The sequence below is a fragment of the Periplaneta americana genome, chromosome 12 (assembly GCF_040183065.1).
Source record: "Periplaneta americana isolate PAMFEO1 chromosome 12, P.americana_PAMFEO1_priV1, whole genome shotgun sequence".
NCBI classification, from domain to species: domain Eukaryota; kingdom Metazoa; phylum Arthropoda; class Insecta; order Blattodea; family Blattidae; genus Periplaneta; species Periplaneta americana.
The window spans coordinates 160,710,504-160,730,176 of NC_091128.1; the positions used below are offsets into that span (position 1 = coordinate 160,710,504).

Consider the following 19,673-nt stretch of genomic DNA (forward strand, 5'->3'; position numbering starts at 1 on the left):
GGAAGGGAAGTACAAGAGATTACTATGGATAACAGGATCTAAAATTAAATTAAACATCAGCAACACCGAACAGTTTATTAACAATTTTTAATATTTTAATTTATTTACACTCTCCACTACAGCGAGAGACTTGGCCCCATCCAATGCACTTTGCATGAGTCCTTAACTATGGACAATTTCTGATTCCAGGAGTTGTCTTGAAAACTGAAAAGTCCAAAACGTGTAAAGATTGATCCAACACGGCAAATAGGTTACATGGATCGAACGCCACCCCATATACAGGACTGCTGTGCCTGGCAGACATGAAGTATTTCTGTAACAGGAAGATGGAAACTACAATCTCTGACTTCAAGATATTGACAACTTAACATCAAGGTGGTACTGTAGTTCAAATATGACTGGGACTGATTACAGTGAAAACTCAGTTTATTCCAAGTAGCATACATTTCGAAGGGCTTGTTATTCCCGAGTTTCATATACAAGGTGAAGCACTTAAAACTATCCTATACTGTTACTGATATCGACAAGCTGTTTTACTAGATTTAAGGGCACATAAGAACTCACAAATCTAGCCTATAGAGAATGAATGTTAATAAGGAAGAAAAGGTATTTTCAGCACAAAATTTAATTTATAATGAAATAGTAGGCATATATGTAGCAGAAACTGAACTAAATAAAATTAGAATAACAATGGCATTTACATCATGTTTTTAATGCCAATAGTTAACAAAATATTGCTTTTAAAATTTTATTCTTCAGATGAAATGCCAGTATGATACAAGAAAAACAATAACAGAAATGCCAGTATGATACAAGAAAAACAATAACAGAAACGCCAGTATGATACAAGAAAAACAATAACAGAAATGCCAGTATGATACAAGAAAAACAATAACAGAAATGCCAATATGATACAAGAAAAACAATAACAAAAATGCCAGTATGATACAAGAAAAACAATAACAGAAATGCCAGTATGATACAAGAAAAACAGTAACAGAAATGCCAGTATGATACAAGAAAAACAATAACAGAATTGCCAGTATGATACAAGAAAAACAATAACAGAAATGCCAGTATGATACAAGGAAAACAATAACAGAAATGCCATTATGATACAAGAAAAACAGTACCGGTAACAGAAATGCCAGTATGATACAAGAAAAACAGTAACAGAAATGCCAGTATGATACAAGGAAAACAATAACAGAAATGCCAGTATGATACAAGAAAAACAATAACAGAAATCCCAGTACGATACAAGAAAAACAATAACAGAAATGCCAATATGATACAAGAAAAACAGTAACAGAAATGCCAGTATAATACAAGAAAAACAATAACAGATAGAGCTGGAGATTAAAATGTCATACATTGTCCACACTAAATTAATGTCCACTGGAAAAATGCTCAATTTAATCAATGTCCAATAATTTTATTACATAAATGTCCAATGTAAAAAGAGCCAAATTTTTCTCATAATATAACTCAACCTCTTCGTCCTATTCCCCTGGCTGTATATGAAATTATAAGTTGTATGATATATGTTAGGTTAGGTCCTCCTTTTTGAAGCTTTGAGTCCTCTTTTCTATCAATGTGAATCTGGTCACCCTACCTAAGAATTACTACGTTTTCATGGAGTATTCAATTCGATCTGAGTACGATTCATACCGAATACGATCCCTGTTTTCATGCAATTTTCGATACGTGTTGAAAAATATCTGAGTACAGAAGCTGAAGTTTCGAAAGTAGTTATGTTGGTTAACATGTCATCGACATATTAGCATGTTGGTCACTCTGTAGGGATTAGCTAATAATGTTGCGTTTTGCAAATGTGGCGCATGAAAACTTATATTCTTGCTGTTAATGAATAATGGTAATATTGACTTTTAGGAAAACACGAAATATTATGTTTTACAACACTCTTTTTCAACATACATATTTCCCTCGCTGTTGGTAAAACAGCTGACACATCAAACAAATGACGCTCGATCACACTTAGCATATTGAAATTGAATTGAATACGAGATCGTTTCCATGGAACTCAATTCGATCTGAATACTCCATGAAAACGTAGTAAATATATTTAATGTGAATTAAATAGCACTGTTCTTTACTGCACACCCCAGAAGGTCAGTGACTGTAAGTGGTGAAAAATGTCATTGTAGGAAAGCATACAAACACAAAGTTACAGTGTTCCCTTGTCTACATGGTTGTATACTTTTCATTTCTTGTTGTTTTGTCAACTGTCCGAAGACAGGTCTGAACGTTACAAGTGATACCAACAAGGCACCACTTATGAGGCAATTAGACCAGGAGATAATAGGGTAGGGTGGCCAGTTTCTTTCCCCCTCATACTCTTCATTTCACTATGTTTATTTGTTCCAAAGTTATAAGAGATTACAATGTTAAAATTTTTTAAGATACTGTTACCAAGAGATTGGTGACCATACAAATACAAAGACTTAGTTATACATAAAAAATCAGCCCCAGTCATACTTGAGCCACTTCACTACACGTACCCCGACTGTTCTCCTGTGACGTTTATCCCACAGGTGTACACGTCCGTGCAGGGCCATGCCACAGAACATGGTGTACATGTTGTCTGAGGCCAAGCTGTAGATCACAGAATCATAAGGATCTTCCCACGTCAGCTGCTTGCAGCCCGTTCTGGAAACAATCAGACTCTAACCTTAATGTAAAAGGAATCTAGTCTGCCAGCACTTCAACATAAAGTTACATAAAATCTATGAACGACTGTAAGAAAATGGGATTTCAGGCTTATATGGTGATAAGATTTTGAAGAACATATTCATGTTTTCAACTGCGTCCTGAGATTGTTGATTAGAGCTGAAGAGAATAAAGCTACAAAACGTTATTCAGCATTTCATGTAATAGTTGTGTTTGTGCATTAAATTATTTTAAAATGGTGTATACCCTTCAAGAGAGAACATACATGATCCTTATTGATTAAATTTAGAAAATTACATCCTACACTCAACTGATAATAACAAAAATACAGTTTCCCAGGCGACGATAGAAAAGTAGAAAACAAAAGATGAGAAAACAAATTAATGACATGTATAAACAATTGAATGCTCTTTCATATATAAGTATAAAAATATAGCGATGCCATTTGAAATTTCAAAGTGGGGGTGAAATCTAAAACGCAATTAAGCATGATTTCAGACTTCCCCTCAATATCTAAATTGACATGCGCGACACACACACACGCACGAGCGCATACACACATGCAGCCAAAAAAGGCACAAAATTTAAATGGTTATATTCCAGTAGCTAATGATTTCACTTGAAAGTTATTTCGCAGGCAAATTTCACAGTCCTTGTAGACCGGGAAAGTACTGTAATATTTAATTTTTTACCATTTATTAAACATTATTTTTTATTTTTTGTAAGGCAGTGCAAAATCGATCGTTTATGCCCAACTAAGCATTATGGTCTTAGCAGGCCAAGCCATTTGTTGCGCTATCATCATTTGTTTTCTTCCATTCTGAGTTCTCATTTTGTGAATAATGGGTCGCTTAACGAACGAAGACAAGATTTTCATTAAACATTTGCACCAATATAATAATTTATCTGCCCGTCAAGTTGTAAGGAACTATGCTCAGCAACAATGGTCTGTTTCAAGTGTACAACGATTGATTAGTAAGATACGGACATGATATCCCTCCTGAGAGATTACTGCGTGAAAGATCGTATTTCTCAGATTCTCTAATGGTTTCCGCTGGAGTTTCAAACGAGATCTTAATCCTATGCACTATTTTGTATGGAGTCAACTACAAAAAGCAGTTTACTACAAAACAAGAATTCGTAATATTGAACATTTAAGACAACGCCTTCTTGAATGTTGGGACCAGCTTGATCAAAGACAGATATCCAGTGCTATTGGACAATGGAGAAGACGCCTACAAATGGTTGTGCGGGCAAATGGCGGTCACATAGAGCATAATTTATAATTTTGATTATTCAAAAGATAATTATTATTAATTTTACCAACATTTAGTTTCTGCATTTTGAAATAATAAATTGTCTTCAAAAACCAGATTTTTCGCATCATTGTGTATTGATCTCCATAAGGTTTTAATTGAGCCTCAAAAAAACATAATAAAAAGTTCTGCTCATCTTTAAAGTCTACCTTTCCAACAGTGTATGCATTATAAATTAATGTTATGTATTTCCGAAAATTTCTAATTTTGTGCCTTTATTTTTTTTTTTTTTGGCGCACTGTGTATATATGGAAAAATTCAAGACTTTCTTAATATTTTTCTTTCTTGTGTTAGGTCTATTATTATTATTATTATTATTATTATTATTATTATTATTATTATTATTATTATTATTATCATCATCTTTCTTTCAAATATTCCAAACTTTTGTTCTTTGTTTCTGGTTAGGGTCCATGTCTCACAAGCTTAAATTAGGGATGAAATGACTATTGATTTATATTTGTGCCATTTGCATTTTCAGTCTTACTAATAAACCGTGTATAGTTTTTATACGAGACTTATGCAGAGTTGAGACAGAAAACGTTACTAATAAACCGTGAATAAGCTATGGACATATAAACAGGCTGTAACTATACAATGGGAATTGCTTTGCAGTAGTTATATACACGAAACCCCTTGTTTAAGCGTTGTATATAGCGAAAAAATGGCTGCCCCTTTAACAGCTGTTCGTATCGACTGTCATTTTATGATGATGTTTACCTTGTAACCACAGAACAACAAACCAAAGATCATAGAATTATTAGAATAATATTGCTTTAGCTTGTACTCTTTGACTAAAATGTAGTGTGTGGTAATCGATTAGAGCCAGTTGTACTATTGATATTTAACACGCCACACTAGAGCGCTCTACTAGATCCAGTAGAGAACCTCAGATATTCTATTACCTTTCGTAACGAAGTAATGACGAAACTATGACGTAGTTGTGTAACAGTTATACTGTTATACACGACGTATGTAGTGATTATTAGTAAGGAATTTACACGTGACTTATAAACGAGCTACTCATTGTATAAGTATAAGACAGTTAAACGTCTGTATATAGAGTTTTATTAGTAAGACCATTTGTAGATAATACTATCTTACTTTTCAGAAAACTCATAAGAGAATGATATTAGCATTTTGTATTCTTGCATTGATCTGACTAGATCAAGGAAGATCAAAATGAAAACCATTCTGTTTGAATTTCTATACGCACCGAACATCCCACAGTCCGAGATAGGTGTCATACCCCCCTGACAGGAACTCGTTTGGCGACTCCCAGTGAATATCCAGCATGCCAGCTCCGGCCTTGGTGTTGTGCTCGAGCTGCACCACTTCACACCCTCTGCAACACCACACAAGTAACAGGAGGGTACAGAATAAAGTCACGAAATAAAATTCCTGTCTCAAGAACTTTACAACTGGATGTGCAATTCATTTTTCTGATAGTTCATGATCTATATTGTTTCATTTCTTACTTAACTCATGCACTAAAAGATCCAAGAAGAAAATCGCTGAAGCTGATTTGAAGTAAATCAATACTTTGTGCAATTTTTTTAATGAAAATAAATTCATTTTTAGCTATAATGCGAGGGTGAAGTATGTCATCCAACAAATTGCGTTAAGGTGCGTACACACATAGCGAACGAATAGCGATCGAACGACAAACGAATGCATTCAATGATTAAAATCGGAATGTGTGTACGTTTCAGTAAAGGCAAACCGATCGTTTGATTTGCCTTCGGTAGTGATCCGTTGCTTGTCGGTAGGGCTACATCAAAGGAAGTTGGTAATCGTTGTGGACGGGATTTGTCGCTTGTTTGCAGTTCGTAGCAGAACGCAGCAGTTAGTTTAATTTCACCAACAGGATGTCGAAACTCGAGTGGACTGAAGAAGCTGTCGTCAAACTTAATGATGTATATAGGAAGCAGGAAATCTTATGGCCATATTTTGCAAGTAATCTTTCGAAGTCTGTTTCTGAAATGCGACAGAAGTTGCGAAACTGTCCCGATTCAATTCGACGTAAGTAATGAAGCAAATCAGCGTCTCTATATAATTGACTGCGATTTTCATAGAGTGGCGTCTGCCACCATCGCCTTTCGTTTTTTTAACTTTCTTATGTTAAACTGTCTATAATAATAACAACAGCTACACTTGCTATAATTATATCTTCGTCTGCTATTACTGCGGATAATCAGCGAAGGCGAATGTTCTCTGACCATTTGCTGATGATTTATATGAACGAACATACTTGCTTCTTCCTGAATCCTTCAACTGCAACTGACGTAATTTTCACTGGTGTTGCGTCATCCACTTCACAATGCTGCCAACCTGTACATTATTTATGAAATGACCCTCTTATATTGTGGAATAACTCTGTATTATAACCAGGCAATAAACATTTCATACTGCGCAGAAACAAAATGCTCTTACAGGTCACACTGAGATGGGGATTAAGTCATGTAGAATAATGACTTATGAAGGAATCAAGGACAGAAGAGTTATGTTTTGAATGTTGCCTGGCTATATCTACTGTAATGTAGACTCAGAACAACTTCGTTTGGATAAAACTTCCTCTTTTCGCGATAACATACTTTTCAAAATAACGACATAGAATATGTTCAAAACCAAGCTCTCAGACTCATTACTGGTGGAATCAAAACAACTCCAATAGATTCTATGAGATTCCTCACTAATATTAACAGTATCAAAATGACAATAGAAGAAAAAGCACTGATTCAATATGAAAAACTTATCAGATTACCAGGAAACAATTGGCATTCATACAGTCCTCTCTGTAGATTGAAAACTCAAAAAAGTTTCATATCCATTGTTCAAGAATTAAAACAGAAAATCAATATCCCGAATTTAAAAGAAAACTTACAAATTAAACCAAACCCTTTAACTCTATTAAATATAGAATATAATCTAAATTTAACAGAAGAAATACTGAAATCAGAAGTAAACACTGAAATACTGAAACAATTGTCTTTAGAGACAATTAATAGTAGGTACCCTCCACATTACTGGCTTCATTTATACACCGACGGATCCTTGATCTCCAGAGAACAAGGTGCCGGTGCAGGTGTTACGTGCTGTCTCTTCTTACTTTATAGATCTCTTGGATATGGAACAACAAGTTTTGATGGTGAAATCACTGCAATAAGTGAATGTCTCAGGAATCTTCTATGCCACATCAATAAATTTAGGAATGCAGTTATATTGTCAGACTCCAAAGCAGCTATTCTATCAATCGTCTCTAAACACACACCTTCATCTCAAACAGCAGAAATAACTAAAATGCTCTCTCAATTAATATCACTCAATAAAAGAATTGTATTCCAATGGATACCATCCATTGTGGAATCCTGGGAAACGAGAATGCGGATGCTTTAGCAAAGAAGGGCAGCACTGCTACTTACAGACCTGTTACTAAATCTACGTATTACTCTGTGAAGAGATTTATTAAATCTACATACTTAGACTTCAACAAACAAAATTTGATAATACAATCCCAAGGGAAAAAATGGAACTCTCTGCATCAAAATCCACAGTTAATTCCCGATTTACCACGAAAATCGTCTGTAGCTGCATTTAGATTGGCAACAGGCCATGATTGTTTGGCTAAACACCTGCATAGAATTGGAATATATCAGTCCCCTAACTGCCCATTGTGCAACTCAAACCAAGAAATGGATTCGGAACACCTCAAAATCTGTGCTTCATTGGCTGGTCATGATAATATCTTTGAAAAATATTGGAATGCAAGAGGTCAAATGACTTTATTGTCAAACGCCTGGCATTAGAAAACAACAACAACTTTTCAAAATAAAGTATAAATAATATTATTTTCTGATGTACATTACACTGAGATATCACTGTATCAGGCTTCTACTGTATTAACTTTTATATTCATCGTGTAACATGAATGCTGACACATACTGGCAGCATAATTGATTACCTCTCCATATCAAACAAATGAAGTGGTGGGATTCTTTGATGGCCTGCAGAACCTACACAACACAAATCTCCCTGAGATCGCAAAGCGATTGACCATATTCTATCACCCACATCAATACTGAGCCTCGGGCAGAGGACGTCTTGCTCCGACACACCCCAGACCTGCAACAGAAGCACTCATCAGACGTGCTCCGAACCAGGGATAACGTTGGCATCACTTATCTCACACACCGCTCACCTTCACAGACTTGTCATGAGAGCCGGACACAACAATACCGTTGCACATGTCCACTGTCACAATATCGGCCCTGTGACTGCCAGAATGACAGAACTGCAGGCGGCCTGAATCACTTGACCATCCACAAATTGAACCATCCCTACAAACAATGCACGGTTGAGTCTTAACAGCCAGGGACCTGTTTCATAAAAGTATCGTAAAAACTCTAGTAGCTCACTATAGTAAATTTATAAAATTCTAAGTTCATTTTCATAAAAGTTATACTACCTTAGCAAAATTTGTAATCTAGTAGACTATAGCCTACTTGACAAAATTTATGAATATAGCCCAGATTTTATGTAATTACATATATTATTGCTACATATTTATGCACAAATTAAAGACATATGTTGACGAGATACACATGTAGGAATGTTGTACATAAATTATTTTACTTTACATTTCTTTTACACATTTGGTATATTTTTATTTTTACTATCTGACCTTCCAAGGCTTGCCTATAGACACAGAATAACACACAATTTACAATAACGGTTGTACATGAATGAGTACATGAAAAAAAATATATATATAGATAAAAATACAGACTTTAAATCACAAATATATAATTTTAACAATTATGTGGAGTGTTTACAATATACAAGGCGTGCAAATTAATCCGAACAACGTAATTACTTATGCAAAAACATTCAAACAGGATAAAAAAAGGATCTAAGACATACCTCAGTAATCTATGTGGCCTCCCTTGTTCCTAATAACAGCTCTGAGACGATTTGGCATGGATTCCACTAATTTCCCACAAATATTCTTCATTTCTTCATCGCGAAACCATACACCAATGAGGGCAGAAATCATCTTCTCCTTCGTAGAACAATCCATTTTTTGCATTCTTCTTTTGCAAATTGACCACAAGTTCTCAATGGGGTTGATGTCTGGTGAGTTGCCTGGCCAGGGGAGTACCTGAATATTCTTCTTGTTGAAGAATTCTGTAGTTTTTCGAGACATATGGCATGGTACCAGGTCTTGTTGGAACACACCTCTGCCATCTGGAAATGATTTTTGCAGCTGGGGTACGATTCTGGTTTCCAATAAGTGAATATATTTGTCAGAATTCATCATTCCCTTGACAGGTATTAATGCTCCAGGCCCTTCATGTGTAAAACAACCCCAAAACATTACTTTAGGGGGGTATTTGGGTGCATGTTGGAGATGAGCTGCTGTTACTTTTTCGGATCCTTTCCGTACATAAGAAACACGGTGGCCGTGGACCTCGAAATGAGACTCATCGGAAAAAAGTACATTCTTCCAGTCATTCACTGTCCAGTGTTGGTGTAATTTTGCCCACATTAAGCGTTTTTTGCACATAACAGGGGTTAGCAGTTGCTTCTTAATAGGCTTACGAGCCCTTCGTCCAGCTTCCAAAAGCCTATGCCGCACTGTTGTGACGTGAATATTCGCCCCAGTGGTAGCCACTAACTAGCGGGTTAAGTCGATAGCAGTTAGTCTAGGATTTAATTCACTTTTCCTGACAATTAAACGATCATCTGCAGGTGAAGTCTTCCTTTTCCGGCCACAGTTTCCTTTTTTCTGGGGTGTGATGGATCCAATCTTCCTGTATCGTTTTATGATCGAATTAACAGTAGCCAAACCGATGTGACATTCTGCAGCAATTTGCCTCTGTGTCATAGAAGAATGCTCTGCTAATGTTATAATTTTAGACTGTTTTCGTGGAGTTGTATCCATTTGTGAAGACGACAGAATGTACACAGGATTGCAGTATTAAGTCTTCAACACAACTGAAATGCTTATAAGTACAAAACGCAGGCAAAAGTCACATATTATAAAAAAAATAATAACGACAGACCTTCAACAATGGAATTACACATACTACAGATGTCAATTAAAGCGGTATGAGCAGCTGTGAGGCCAACAATGACAGAAAATGTATAAATATGTCGTGTTCGGATTAATTTGCATGCTACTGTAGATGATTTTTTAAGATGGCAACGGAGTATTTAATTATGTTTTGGACAATTTCGTCCTCAATACCTTCGCCTAATTTATATTTCCCTTTCCATGTCACAAAAAATTTAGGGACTGTTCCTTGGGACCTCAACAGCAGACCTGTTACTGTGATACTCCGGACGTTGTATTTGTTACAGAAGTAAGGTACTGTTGACTCGTAATTTCTTTTTTCTCTTTATCAACATCCTTAGGTTGTGCTTTGGACTGTTCAAAGCGTATTGTAGCATTGATGATTTCTGCTACAGATTTTTTCCTATTGATGGTGATGATGTCAATCCTCCATATGCTATCTTGAACAGCCAAACAATGACCTTCTTCATAAACTTCCAAACCTTTACATATTTCACACCATACTACATAATTTTACATATTTTAACATTATTGCAGAATATATAATAAATAATAATTTATAATATTATAACAACAATAATAATATAGCTCAGTTGGTAGAGCAGCTGGCTACGGACTGGAAGGTCCGGGGTTCGATCCCAGGTGGTGACAGGATTTTTTTTCTCGTTGCCAAACTTTCAGAACGGCCCCGAGGTTCACTCAGCCTCCTATAAAATTGAGTACCGGGTCCTTCCCGGGGGTAAAAGGCGGTCAGAGCGTGGTGTCGACCACACCACCTCATTCTAGTGCCGAGGTCATGGAAAGCACAGGGCTCTACCTCCATGCCCCCCAAGTGCCTTCATGGCATGTTACGGGGATACCTTTACCTTTTTACAATAATAATAAATAATTTCTCAGTTTATTTTGCACTTATATTGAATTATCCAATACAGTAGCAAGAAAGGAAAAATAATTTGAACGCTAATGAGCCACTCATACATTGTCGTTATATTCAAAGCAAAATTGCACGAGTTCGATGCCACCAACAATGACTCATTTCAAAAGTTTTCCTTCTTGTTCTCAAAACGCATCAGAATTTATAGGAGTGTTGTTGACCAGTGAGGGAGTAATCGGTGAGTGTGTTTCAGTAAAATTTAATGATGTATTGAAAAAGAAGCCAGGATACACAACTTTTTCCACTGTATGCAAAATATTTAAAGGTGAGTGCGTGCAGCTCCCTGAGAACATTGTTCCAAGTATCATTCCTCATCTGAAATACCGCCAGTTGCTCTGTGTGGTCATTTTCCATTTATAAGAAGATTGTAACAGACAGAAAACAATCAATGACCGCAGAAAATATGGAAAAATATTTCATCATTAATTGAGCCTCCAGACAATAATTAAATGAGGTTGAATTACATATGCACCTGTAATTTTTTTCAGTTCTGTTTTCCTATTAGTGTGCAAAAATACATTTAATAAAGCTTAAATTGTATCCGGCGTGGCTTAGTGGATAAAGCATCAGCACGTAGAGCTGAAAACCCGGGTTCAAATCCCGGCGCCGGAGAGAATTTTTCTCCGTTCCATCACTCTTTCATCATATGATGACGCAGAATATCTGCATGGAAATATCATATGTACTTCGGTACATCAAAATATATATGATATGCGTAATAAATCACTTTGTGATTTAAGACGGCGCCTATACCGTCGGATCCCGGCCAACCAGTCACTCATTCGAGTGCACCTCAACACATGTATGGACTTCGGTCCTGCGTTCATAGACATCTTTGACGTAGTGCAGAGGGCGGCCACTAGAGGGAACCCAAGAGATGGAGCTTAATCTGAGACGATTCTGACCAGCGTCGGGGTTGTATCCGGCGTGGCTTAGTGGATAAAGCATCAGCACGTAGAGCTGAAAACCCAGGTTCAAATCCCGGCGCCGGAGAGAATTTTTCTCCGTTCCATCACTCTTTCATCAAATGATGACGCAGAATATCTGCATGGAAATATCATATGTACTTCGGTACATCAAAATATATATTAAATTTTAAGTTAAATATTTAATGTATAAAAGTTACCTAAAAAAAAAAGCATTAAAATAATACATCAAATAAATTTAAAATCTATTTGAGTCAAGTACTTTTCTACAAACTCAATTACCTTCCTCCACTGACAATCAAACCGTCCACACTCACGAAGCGACAGACATCATCACTGTGACCTTTCAAGAACAATGAAGATGACTGTACTAGGCCAGTAGACTTCCTCTGAAAGGCTCGGATGTATTTTCCTTTACTCAGCCACAAACGGTCACGCTCTAGAACTAACCAGGGTAGGTGCCTGAAAATACAACGTCCAACAATTTCACTTTTAAACTTACTGTGTCAGGAAATAGAACCTTGGCACTAGCACTAATGATGATCATAGTACAAATTCTGGAATCTAGTATTACGAGAATCTGCAAAGGGAAAAAGAGCACAAAAATAAATAAAAGCATATAAATGACTGAAGAGAGAAATAATAATTTGTCACTAAATACATCTCTACAGCCACTGCTAAACTAAACTAAAATTGCACTTTTTCAATTCTGATTCCTTTCAGTTATAAGCCCTTTTCTCTGCGATTGTTTTGTAAAAATATATAAATATCTTTTTTCTTCCTTTCCCCTTTTTGTTCTCTTGATCACCAGATAAATTTATTATCATACCCTTTTTATTGTGAATTTTATTTAATTTTCGTATTTCTTTTATTTTTTTATTATTTTATTACATTCCATTTTGTTATATTCTTCCTTACGTTTTTCATATTAACTATTTGTATTAAATGAGTTGCTTTTGCTATATTTCAATGTATTTTGCTTTCTTTTTTTTTTTTTTCTATTATGGTATTATTTTCATGTTGTTTAGTGTCGATTTATTATGCTATTATCATTATTTTTTTTTTGTAATATGTTAGTATTCTGTTCTTTAACTTTTTGTTACATTTTTCACTGATTGTATACTTTGTGACCATGTAGAGTGTAAGAGAAGGCCCTATGGCCTTAACTCTGCCAGTATAAATAAAAAATTATTATTATTATTATTATTATTATTATTATTATTATTATTATTATTACTATTATTATTATTATTATTATTATTGCTCAACTAATGTAAGAGATCAATTCTGCACCTAGAAATACAAATAATACACCTGAGAACCAACAAAATTCAAAGACGATTACAGCTAACGAAAACACATGCATAATACATAATACTTCAAAATGATGGTAACACATTTATATTATTATTATTATTATTATTATTATTATTATTATTATTATTATTAATGGCAAGATAACATGATACACATCATTTTGATAGTCAAACTCTCTAAATTCTATTGCCATGGAAGACATGTTGAAAAATGACAACTATATACTTTGTAGGCCTAACATCATTTTACGTTCTGCAGCTTCAGAAAACAAATTCGGTTGCAATGATACGAAGGCTATTTCGTACACACTTCCAAACTGACCATCTACTACACTGTTGGATTGGGCATGCTGCTGATCTGGCCTACTAGCTTTGGCCTCCCAGGTCTCCAGACTTGACACCAATTAACTTCTTTCTTTGAGAACATGCAAAGGATGCAGTTCGTGTGTTATTTCTACCTAAGACCTTGAAGATGTAAGACATGGAATCATAGCTGCGATTGCATCCATAAACAAATATATGTAGGAAAGTGATAAGAATTCATCCATAAACAGAGATATGTTGGAGAGTGGCAAGAATTTGACTATCGCATTGATGTATGTCGTGTAACAAGAAGTAAGCCATCGAATCATTGCTGCAATTGCATCCATAAACAGAGATATGTTGAAGAATGGCCTCCACCTGAGGAATAAGCTTACATGACCTTTTCGTAGGTGGTGGAGCTTGCATATCCTAGTGATCGTAACAGTTTTTATAGGACTACAATCTGTTAGGATTATGATGATGATAATGGTAATTATACTGCAAATATTACCATAATTTTAACTGCATTCAAGATATAGTAAATCCACATCTGTGGAGTAATGGCTAGTGTGTCTGGCCACGAAACGGCTTTGATTCCCTATTGGGGCAAGTTACCTGGCTGAGGTTTTTTTCCAGGGTTTTCCCTCAACCCAATATGAGCAAATGCTGGGTAACTTTCGGTGCTGGACCCCAGACTCATTTCACCGGTATTATCACTTTCATCTCATTCAGACGCTAAATAACCTAAGCTGTTGATAAAGCGTCGTAAAATAATCTACTAAAAAAAGGCTACAGTAATGCAAGAAGTTACATCCTAGTCCCTGCAGCAGAGTGAATAAAATCACTTACTTTGTTTTAAAAGGGTGGTATATCTTCTCAGAATATCTGCCCCTGACCCAATTGTATGCAATTCGACACTTGGTTCCAGCAGACAGAAGATGTGATGACCTGCAAACAACATCGCCATATCATACCAGCAGAGTCAAGTAGGTCAATTCACATGCCAACATAATTCCTACTTACATGAAAAATTAAACTTCCTCAAACAAGCAACATACTGTCCAGTTAAAGTCATCAATTTTCTGGTCCACTGTTTACTTTTTCACTATACCAGACGTGGGCATTTAAAGAGATGCACCGTACTACTCTGATTGCTGCAACACGCATCACCTATTAACGTAATACTCAGCGGTGGATTGCGTGAAGTATTGAAACACGGAACGTTAAGTAATTACGCAGGACAAAAGATACACAGTTGTCTACAAATGTTATTTTTATGAATAATGACAATGAAACAAAACAAATTTTCCACAACAAATACAAACTATTTTACAAAAAGCTGAAACATAACTGTATTTCTAATTTAAACAATTACTGTAAAAACCTTATAAAATGATATAAAACGTACAATTTCACAACAGTTAAAAAGAAATGCCATAATCTGAACCTATTTGTTTTGAAAGGGCACAGTCACTAATTTGCATCCTTTGAAAATAAAATTAAGAAACTAAGGAAAAATAGATTCTTAACAAAATATCAAGCACATTACTAAGAAACAGAAAAACAACAATTAGGCTATTGTTTAAACTTCTTACTGTAGTTCTCTGTTGTTTTCGTCAATTTACGTCAATTGACTCATGCCCTTAAAAGAAAGGATTCGTTTATTCTTCTTCGTCACGTAAATCAGCAAGTGTTTCAAAATTTGGAGTTATGTCAGACATTGCAATTGGGAGCTGATAGAATAAATTTTCGTCTGAAATGCGTGATCTTGATTTAGATTTTACAATGACCAACTGAGAAAGAAACTGTTCACAAATAAAGGTTGAGCCAAACATAGAAGCAATTTTCATAACAAAACTCCGAAGATGTGAATATTTTACTTTGCAAAGTTGTTTAAGCTTTTATACATCTAAACCAGCCATATTTGTGCACTTGCACTTGGGGTTTCGCGGCCAGACGCGCTAACCGTTACTCCTCAGGTGTGGACTACTATTATTATAAAAAATAAAATTAAAAAAAAAATGTTCCATTAAAACGGGTCTTTTCATAATGTCGCTCAACGTGGTAGTAAAATTTTGTAGCATAATAAGCACCTAATGCTCTCCCCTTCTTCGCAACAAAAGAATTCATTTTCCCATTCTTTGTGGAAATAATATTTTTGGACTTTTTTACTTCAGGAGCTTCCTTAGAGAGCGACATTTTTTTTAGTGAAATCCACCGCTGACCGCCAGTACTTCAACCGGTCGGACAGGTACCCCAGCTAGGGGTGTGGAGGGAGGGAGATCACGTCCTTGCATTCGACTCCGTTCGACATGTACTACTGATGCCCATGTCTGCACTATACAGAGTACGGACAGAGTAAATTTCATCATCTTCTTGGAAAAGATACACTTTCAGAATACCTAGTATCAAACAACAGTCTTTTGGTATGACATATTTATGTAGGGTAGGTCTACTGCTATTTCTCCTGAATTACTGGAAGGATTCTGTTCAAATTTGGCATCTGTGAGTCATTTTGTGGTAGAGCTCATGCACTATAGCATTTTCTCTGCCCGAATTTTACTCAGGATGTATGTTTTCGGGTCATTCCATGAGGAATGGGACATTTCATCAAAATTTTAAAATTATGAGATGAGGTGGAAATTTCATTGTAACCATTCAATTGCTGTTTCCCCCTCCCCCTCCATGCAAATTTCAGTGGTTTTAAGGTTAGTCTTTTCTTATCTCATATCATGATATAAGTAAACTCTTTTAAGATTTGGCTTCTCTAAAGCTCTGAGTTATACAATATAATTGGTAACTTTATGCTAAGACGGGCATTATAGGCTATATTTTTTTGAATACTAGAAATTGTATGATTTTTTCTTTGCGTTTCATTTTATAATGTGTTAATGATATATTTCAATGTCTTCTTGGCATAAATTGTACTTCAAAATAATTTTTCTACTAACAATTCTGACCAAGTAATGTGAGTGACACAAATGCAGGAGATTTTTCATAATTTAAACATGTTCTAGGCCTACAGGAATTTTATTTCCACTCAGTTATCACTACTTATTATATTGTGATGTCCAACAGGAAAAACTTCTTTTTTTTTTTAAATCCAATGCCACCAGGTTGTCTTTTCGACATACAGGAAAAACCTTATCTTTCCCGTTTTTAGAAGAAGAAAGTTTGCCATTATTGTGTATGCATAGCTTTGTCTTGTAATGTGAGTAACATTACATTTTAACATGTTTTTTTTTTCCTCTTTAATAAATTATGATTTCTGAAGTAATTGTACACCTATTTTCACTCTTTCTACTGGGTAATTAAATTGCCTACTTTATCAAATAAAAATATGCAATTAAAATCAGGAACTGTTTAATTAAGAATGTGTGGTGAGAGATGTTACATTTTAAGGTGAGTGACGATGGAATGACCCTTTCCAGAAATTCAGTGGGTGGGGAAGAAATGTTGGGACCAGTTATAAAAGTGAGCTTCACAGCATGTGTAGCATACAGAAAATTAAATAGTCCGGACGACAACAAGACGATTGACAACATTGAACGTCAAATAATATCTTTAAAAACAATGAGCAAATCTCTCTCTTCCAACCTAACGTACACACAGTAACATGTTTTGTTCTCTATCTCCCTGACGACATGAAGCAGCTTCGTAGACTTTGAGTGCGACAGAAACTGAGGTGCAAGGTTATGTTAACACTTAACCATTTTACGTACCTGTTCTTAATGTCAGCACTGATCTGATTAGTAACAAGCGCTTTCTGACTTCTCCCGTACCATATGAAGTCGTTTACTACACTGTTTAATCTTTGACACGTTTGACAAATGTTCCCAAGTGTCTTTAATGTGCAGTATTTAAAAATTACAAGTAACACTTCAGTCGGCAAATCTTCAAGAAGGAGTGACTTTTCTTCTCCTCTTCCTAGAGACATGGTTATACCTAATCAAACGCTGATGGAGTAATATATATTTACAATACTGTTCACAATCAAGTATACACATATTGTTATTTATCATATTTCAATTTACGCTCCGACCATATGTATGATGTAATACGCCATCTTTATGTTTGTAAACGGGAGAAAATTCGTGAATCGTGATTTGCTGGTGAATCAATTCACCCAGGAATATGAACTTTGTTCAAATCATTTTCACGATTCAAATGTCCCTTATAAAATAATATCAATAAGACCATTATACAAAATTCGCCGCCGCTTTGAATAAGAAATGTAATTTATTTATTTATTTTAAAGCCATGAAATAACAGTTCTAACTTTTCATTGCTTCTTTATAATTGTCAGCGGGAAGAAATTATATTTAGTGAGGTAAATTTGTGAAGATCGACAACCCTGGTAAATTGTGTCAGTGTCACCACTGTAGCAGTTTTCCCGCTAGATTCGTTATATTTCTTTGTGTAGTGGGTAAAATCTATTAAATTTGTATTGTTTATATAGAGGTTAAGCGTTTATAAACCTTCACAGCGGCGAAATATTCTATTTTCACATTTACACTATTTCAATTTAGCAATTTCCGCACGGCGGGTTTCCAAGAATAGATTTGGCTACACTGATTTGTCGTGTTTCGGTGTGATTGTCGACAGGAAAGCGAGGAAGTGGTAGTGATGGGGTAAAACGTGATTTTTCACTCACCGGTGAAGCAGTGATAGTTCTTTTTCAATCACGGTGATTTAAAGTAGTGATCCAGTGATTTGAAGCGATTTTCAACTGCCTGTGATTACGACGAGCTGTCTTGCAACAGCTGATCACTGGTGCAGTGATCTAGTGAGTGGTGGCGATTCGGCGATTGGAGAATGGAGTGATTTCTCACTACGAAATGCCAGTACTCCAACTGTTTTTAATGAAATTGTTAGTGAATGTGATTATGATCGTGAAATGCGTTGGTGTCAAATTCAAAATAATGAAGGGATAAGAAATGGATACATTCAGTGGAGAGAAAATACTTTTCGCGCTGGGTTGGCCCTGAATGTATAAATTAAGTTGTGTTAGCTGAGATGAAACTAGCGCTGAGGTGATTTTGGAAGCGAAAATCATTGAATTTATGAGGGAGTATGTTTGTGGAGATACAGTTAATCGTATATGCAAGGAATAATAAAAGCTTAAACTAACCTAACCCATCATGGATTAGTATGGGCTATGCAAGGTGTACAAGCGGAGTACAAAGGGGAACTACCTCAGCACTAGTTTAGCGTAAGTGGTCTAGAAAAAAATGTTACAGTGAAATCAGACAAATTAGTTGAAAATATTTGCGGAATTTAAAAAATATTTAACTTAAATTAAATATGTAATTTTCATTTGGTAGGATTAAAATAAACTGATAAGAGTGATTGAACAAAGTAGGCTTACTTTCTTATATTAACCATAACGAACCTCGCCTCAGTCCTTTTTATTTTTTCCACATTCCACAGTATCGTTAAACTACTACAGTAAACTGCAAATAATATTAGTAATTCTCCAGAAAAGCTACACTCAATAAGGCTCAATTTTCTTTGACTTCACTGGCTTCTGTGAGATGTATATTGTGATGTACACGTGGTTTAGTTAGCTCCCATAAATACAACAGCTATCGTGTAGACCTATGTAGCAATATATTCAACATAAAAATCGTTTCATACTTACCTGTATATTCTAATGCACTGTTGTAGCCCTCCCTCCCACTGCTTACCAATATAACACTCGACAGGTCCAAGACGCAATACTAGGAAACTATTTCTCTAGTAATTATCCTGGACCGCTCGCAGGTTATGTTGCAAATAGTAAAGAGAGTGTAGTTCTTCTGGAGAACATACCATAAATTAACATGAAATCAATAATAATTACTACGGTTAAATCACTGTAACAACATTTATTTAAAAAATTTATTTACATAAATAATTACCAGAGATAGAAATTCATGCAATTACATATCTGTATGTAAATGTCGTAAGTGAAATTTATTGAGTAGACATTTCAAGAATTTTTGTTTTGGACGAGTGAATTTTATTTCATTATATTGACATATTCGAACAATGTTTTGCATACTATAATATCATAAAATAAGCATATTTTAATTTGTTTTCCATACTATTTGTATATAAACGTTAAAAAATCTA

The 19,673-nt window shown here is 35.3% G+C and overlaps 1 protein-coding gene across 1 annotated transcript; it reads right to left on the bottom strand.

Moving 5' to 3' along the window:
- Positions 1-68: 68 nt before the first annotated feature.
- Positions 69-17,724, bottom strand: LOC138711070 (F-box/WD repeat-containing protein 4). Its single transcript, XM_069842379.1, has 8 exons — positions 17,282-17,724; positions 14,409-14,507; positions 12,223-12,402; positions 8,206-8,344; positions 7,969-8,129; positions 5,224-5,352; positions 2,523-2,670; positions 69-313 (listed from the first exon to the last, which is right to left on the bottom strand). Exons 1-8 carry the CDS (start codon positions 17,494-17,496, stop codon positions 167-169), a joined length of 1,218 nt encoding a protein of 405 aa, XP_069698480.1. The 5' UTR covers positions 17,497-17,724; the 3' UTR covers positions 69-166.
- Between the last annotated feature and the right edge of the window lie 1,949 nt (positions 17,725-19,673).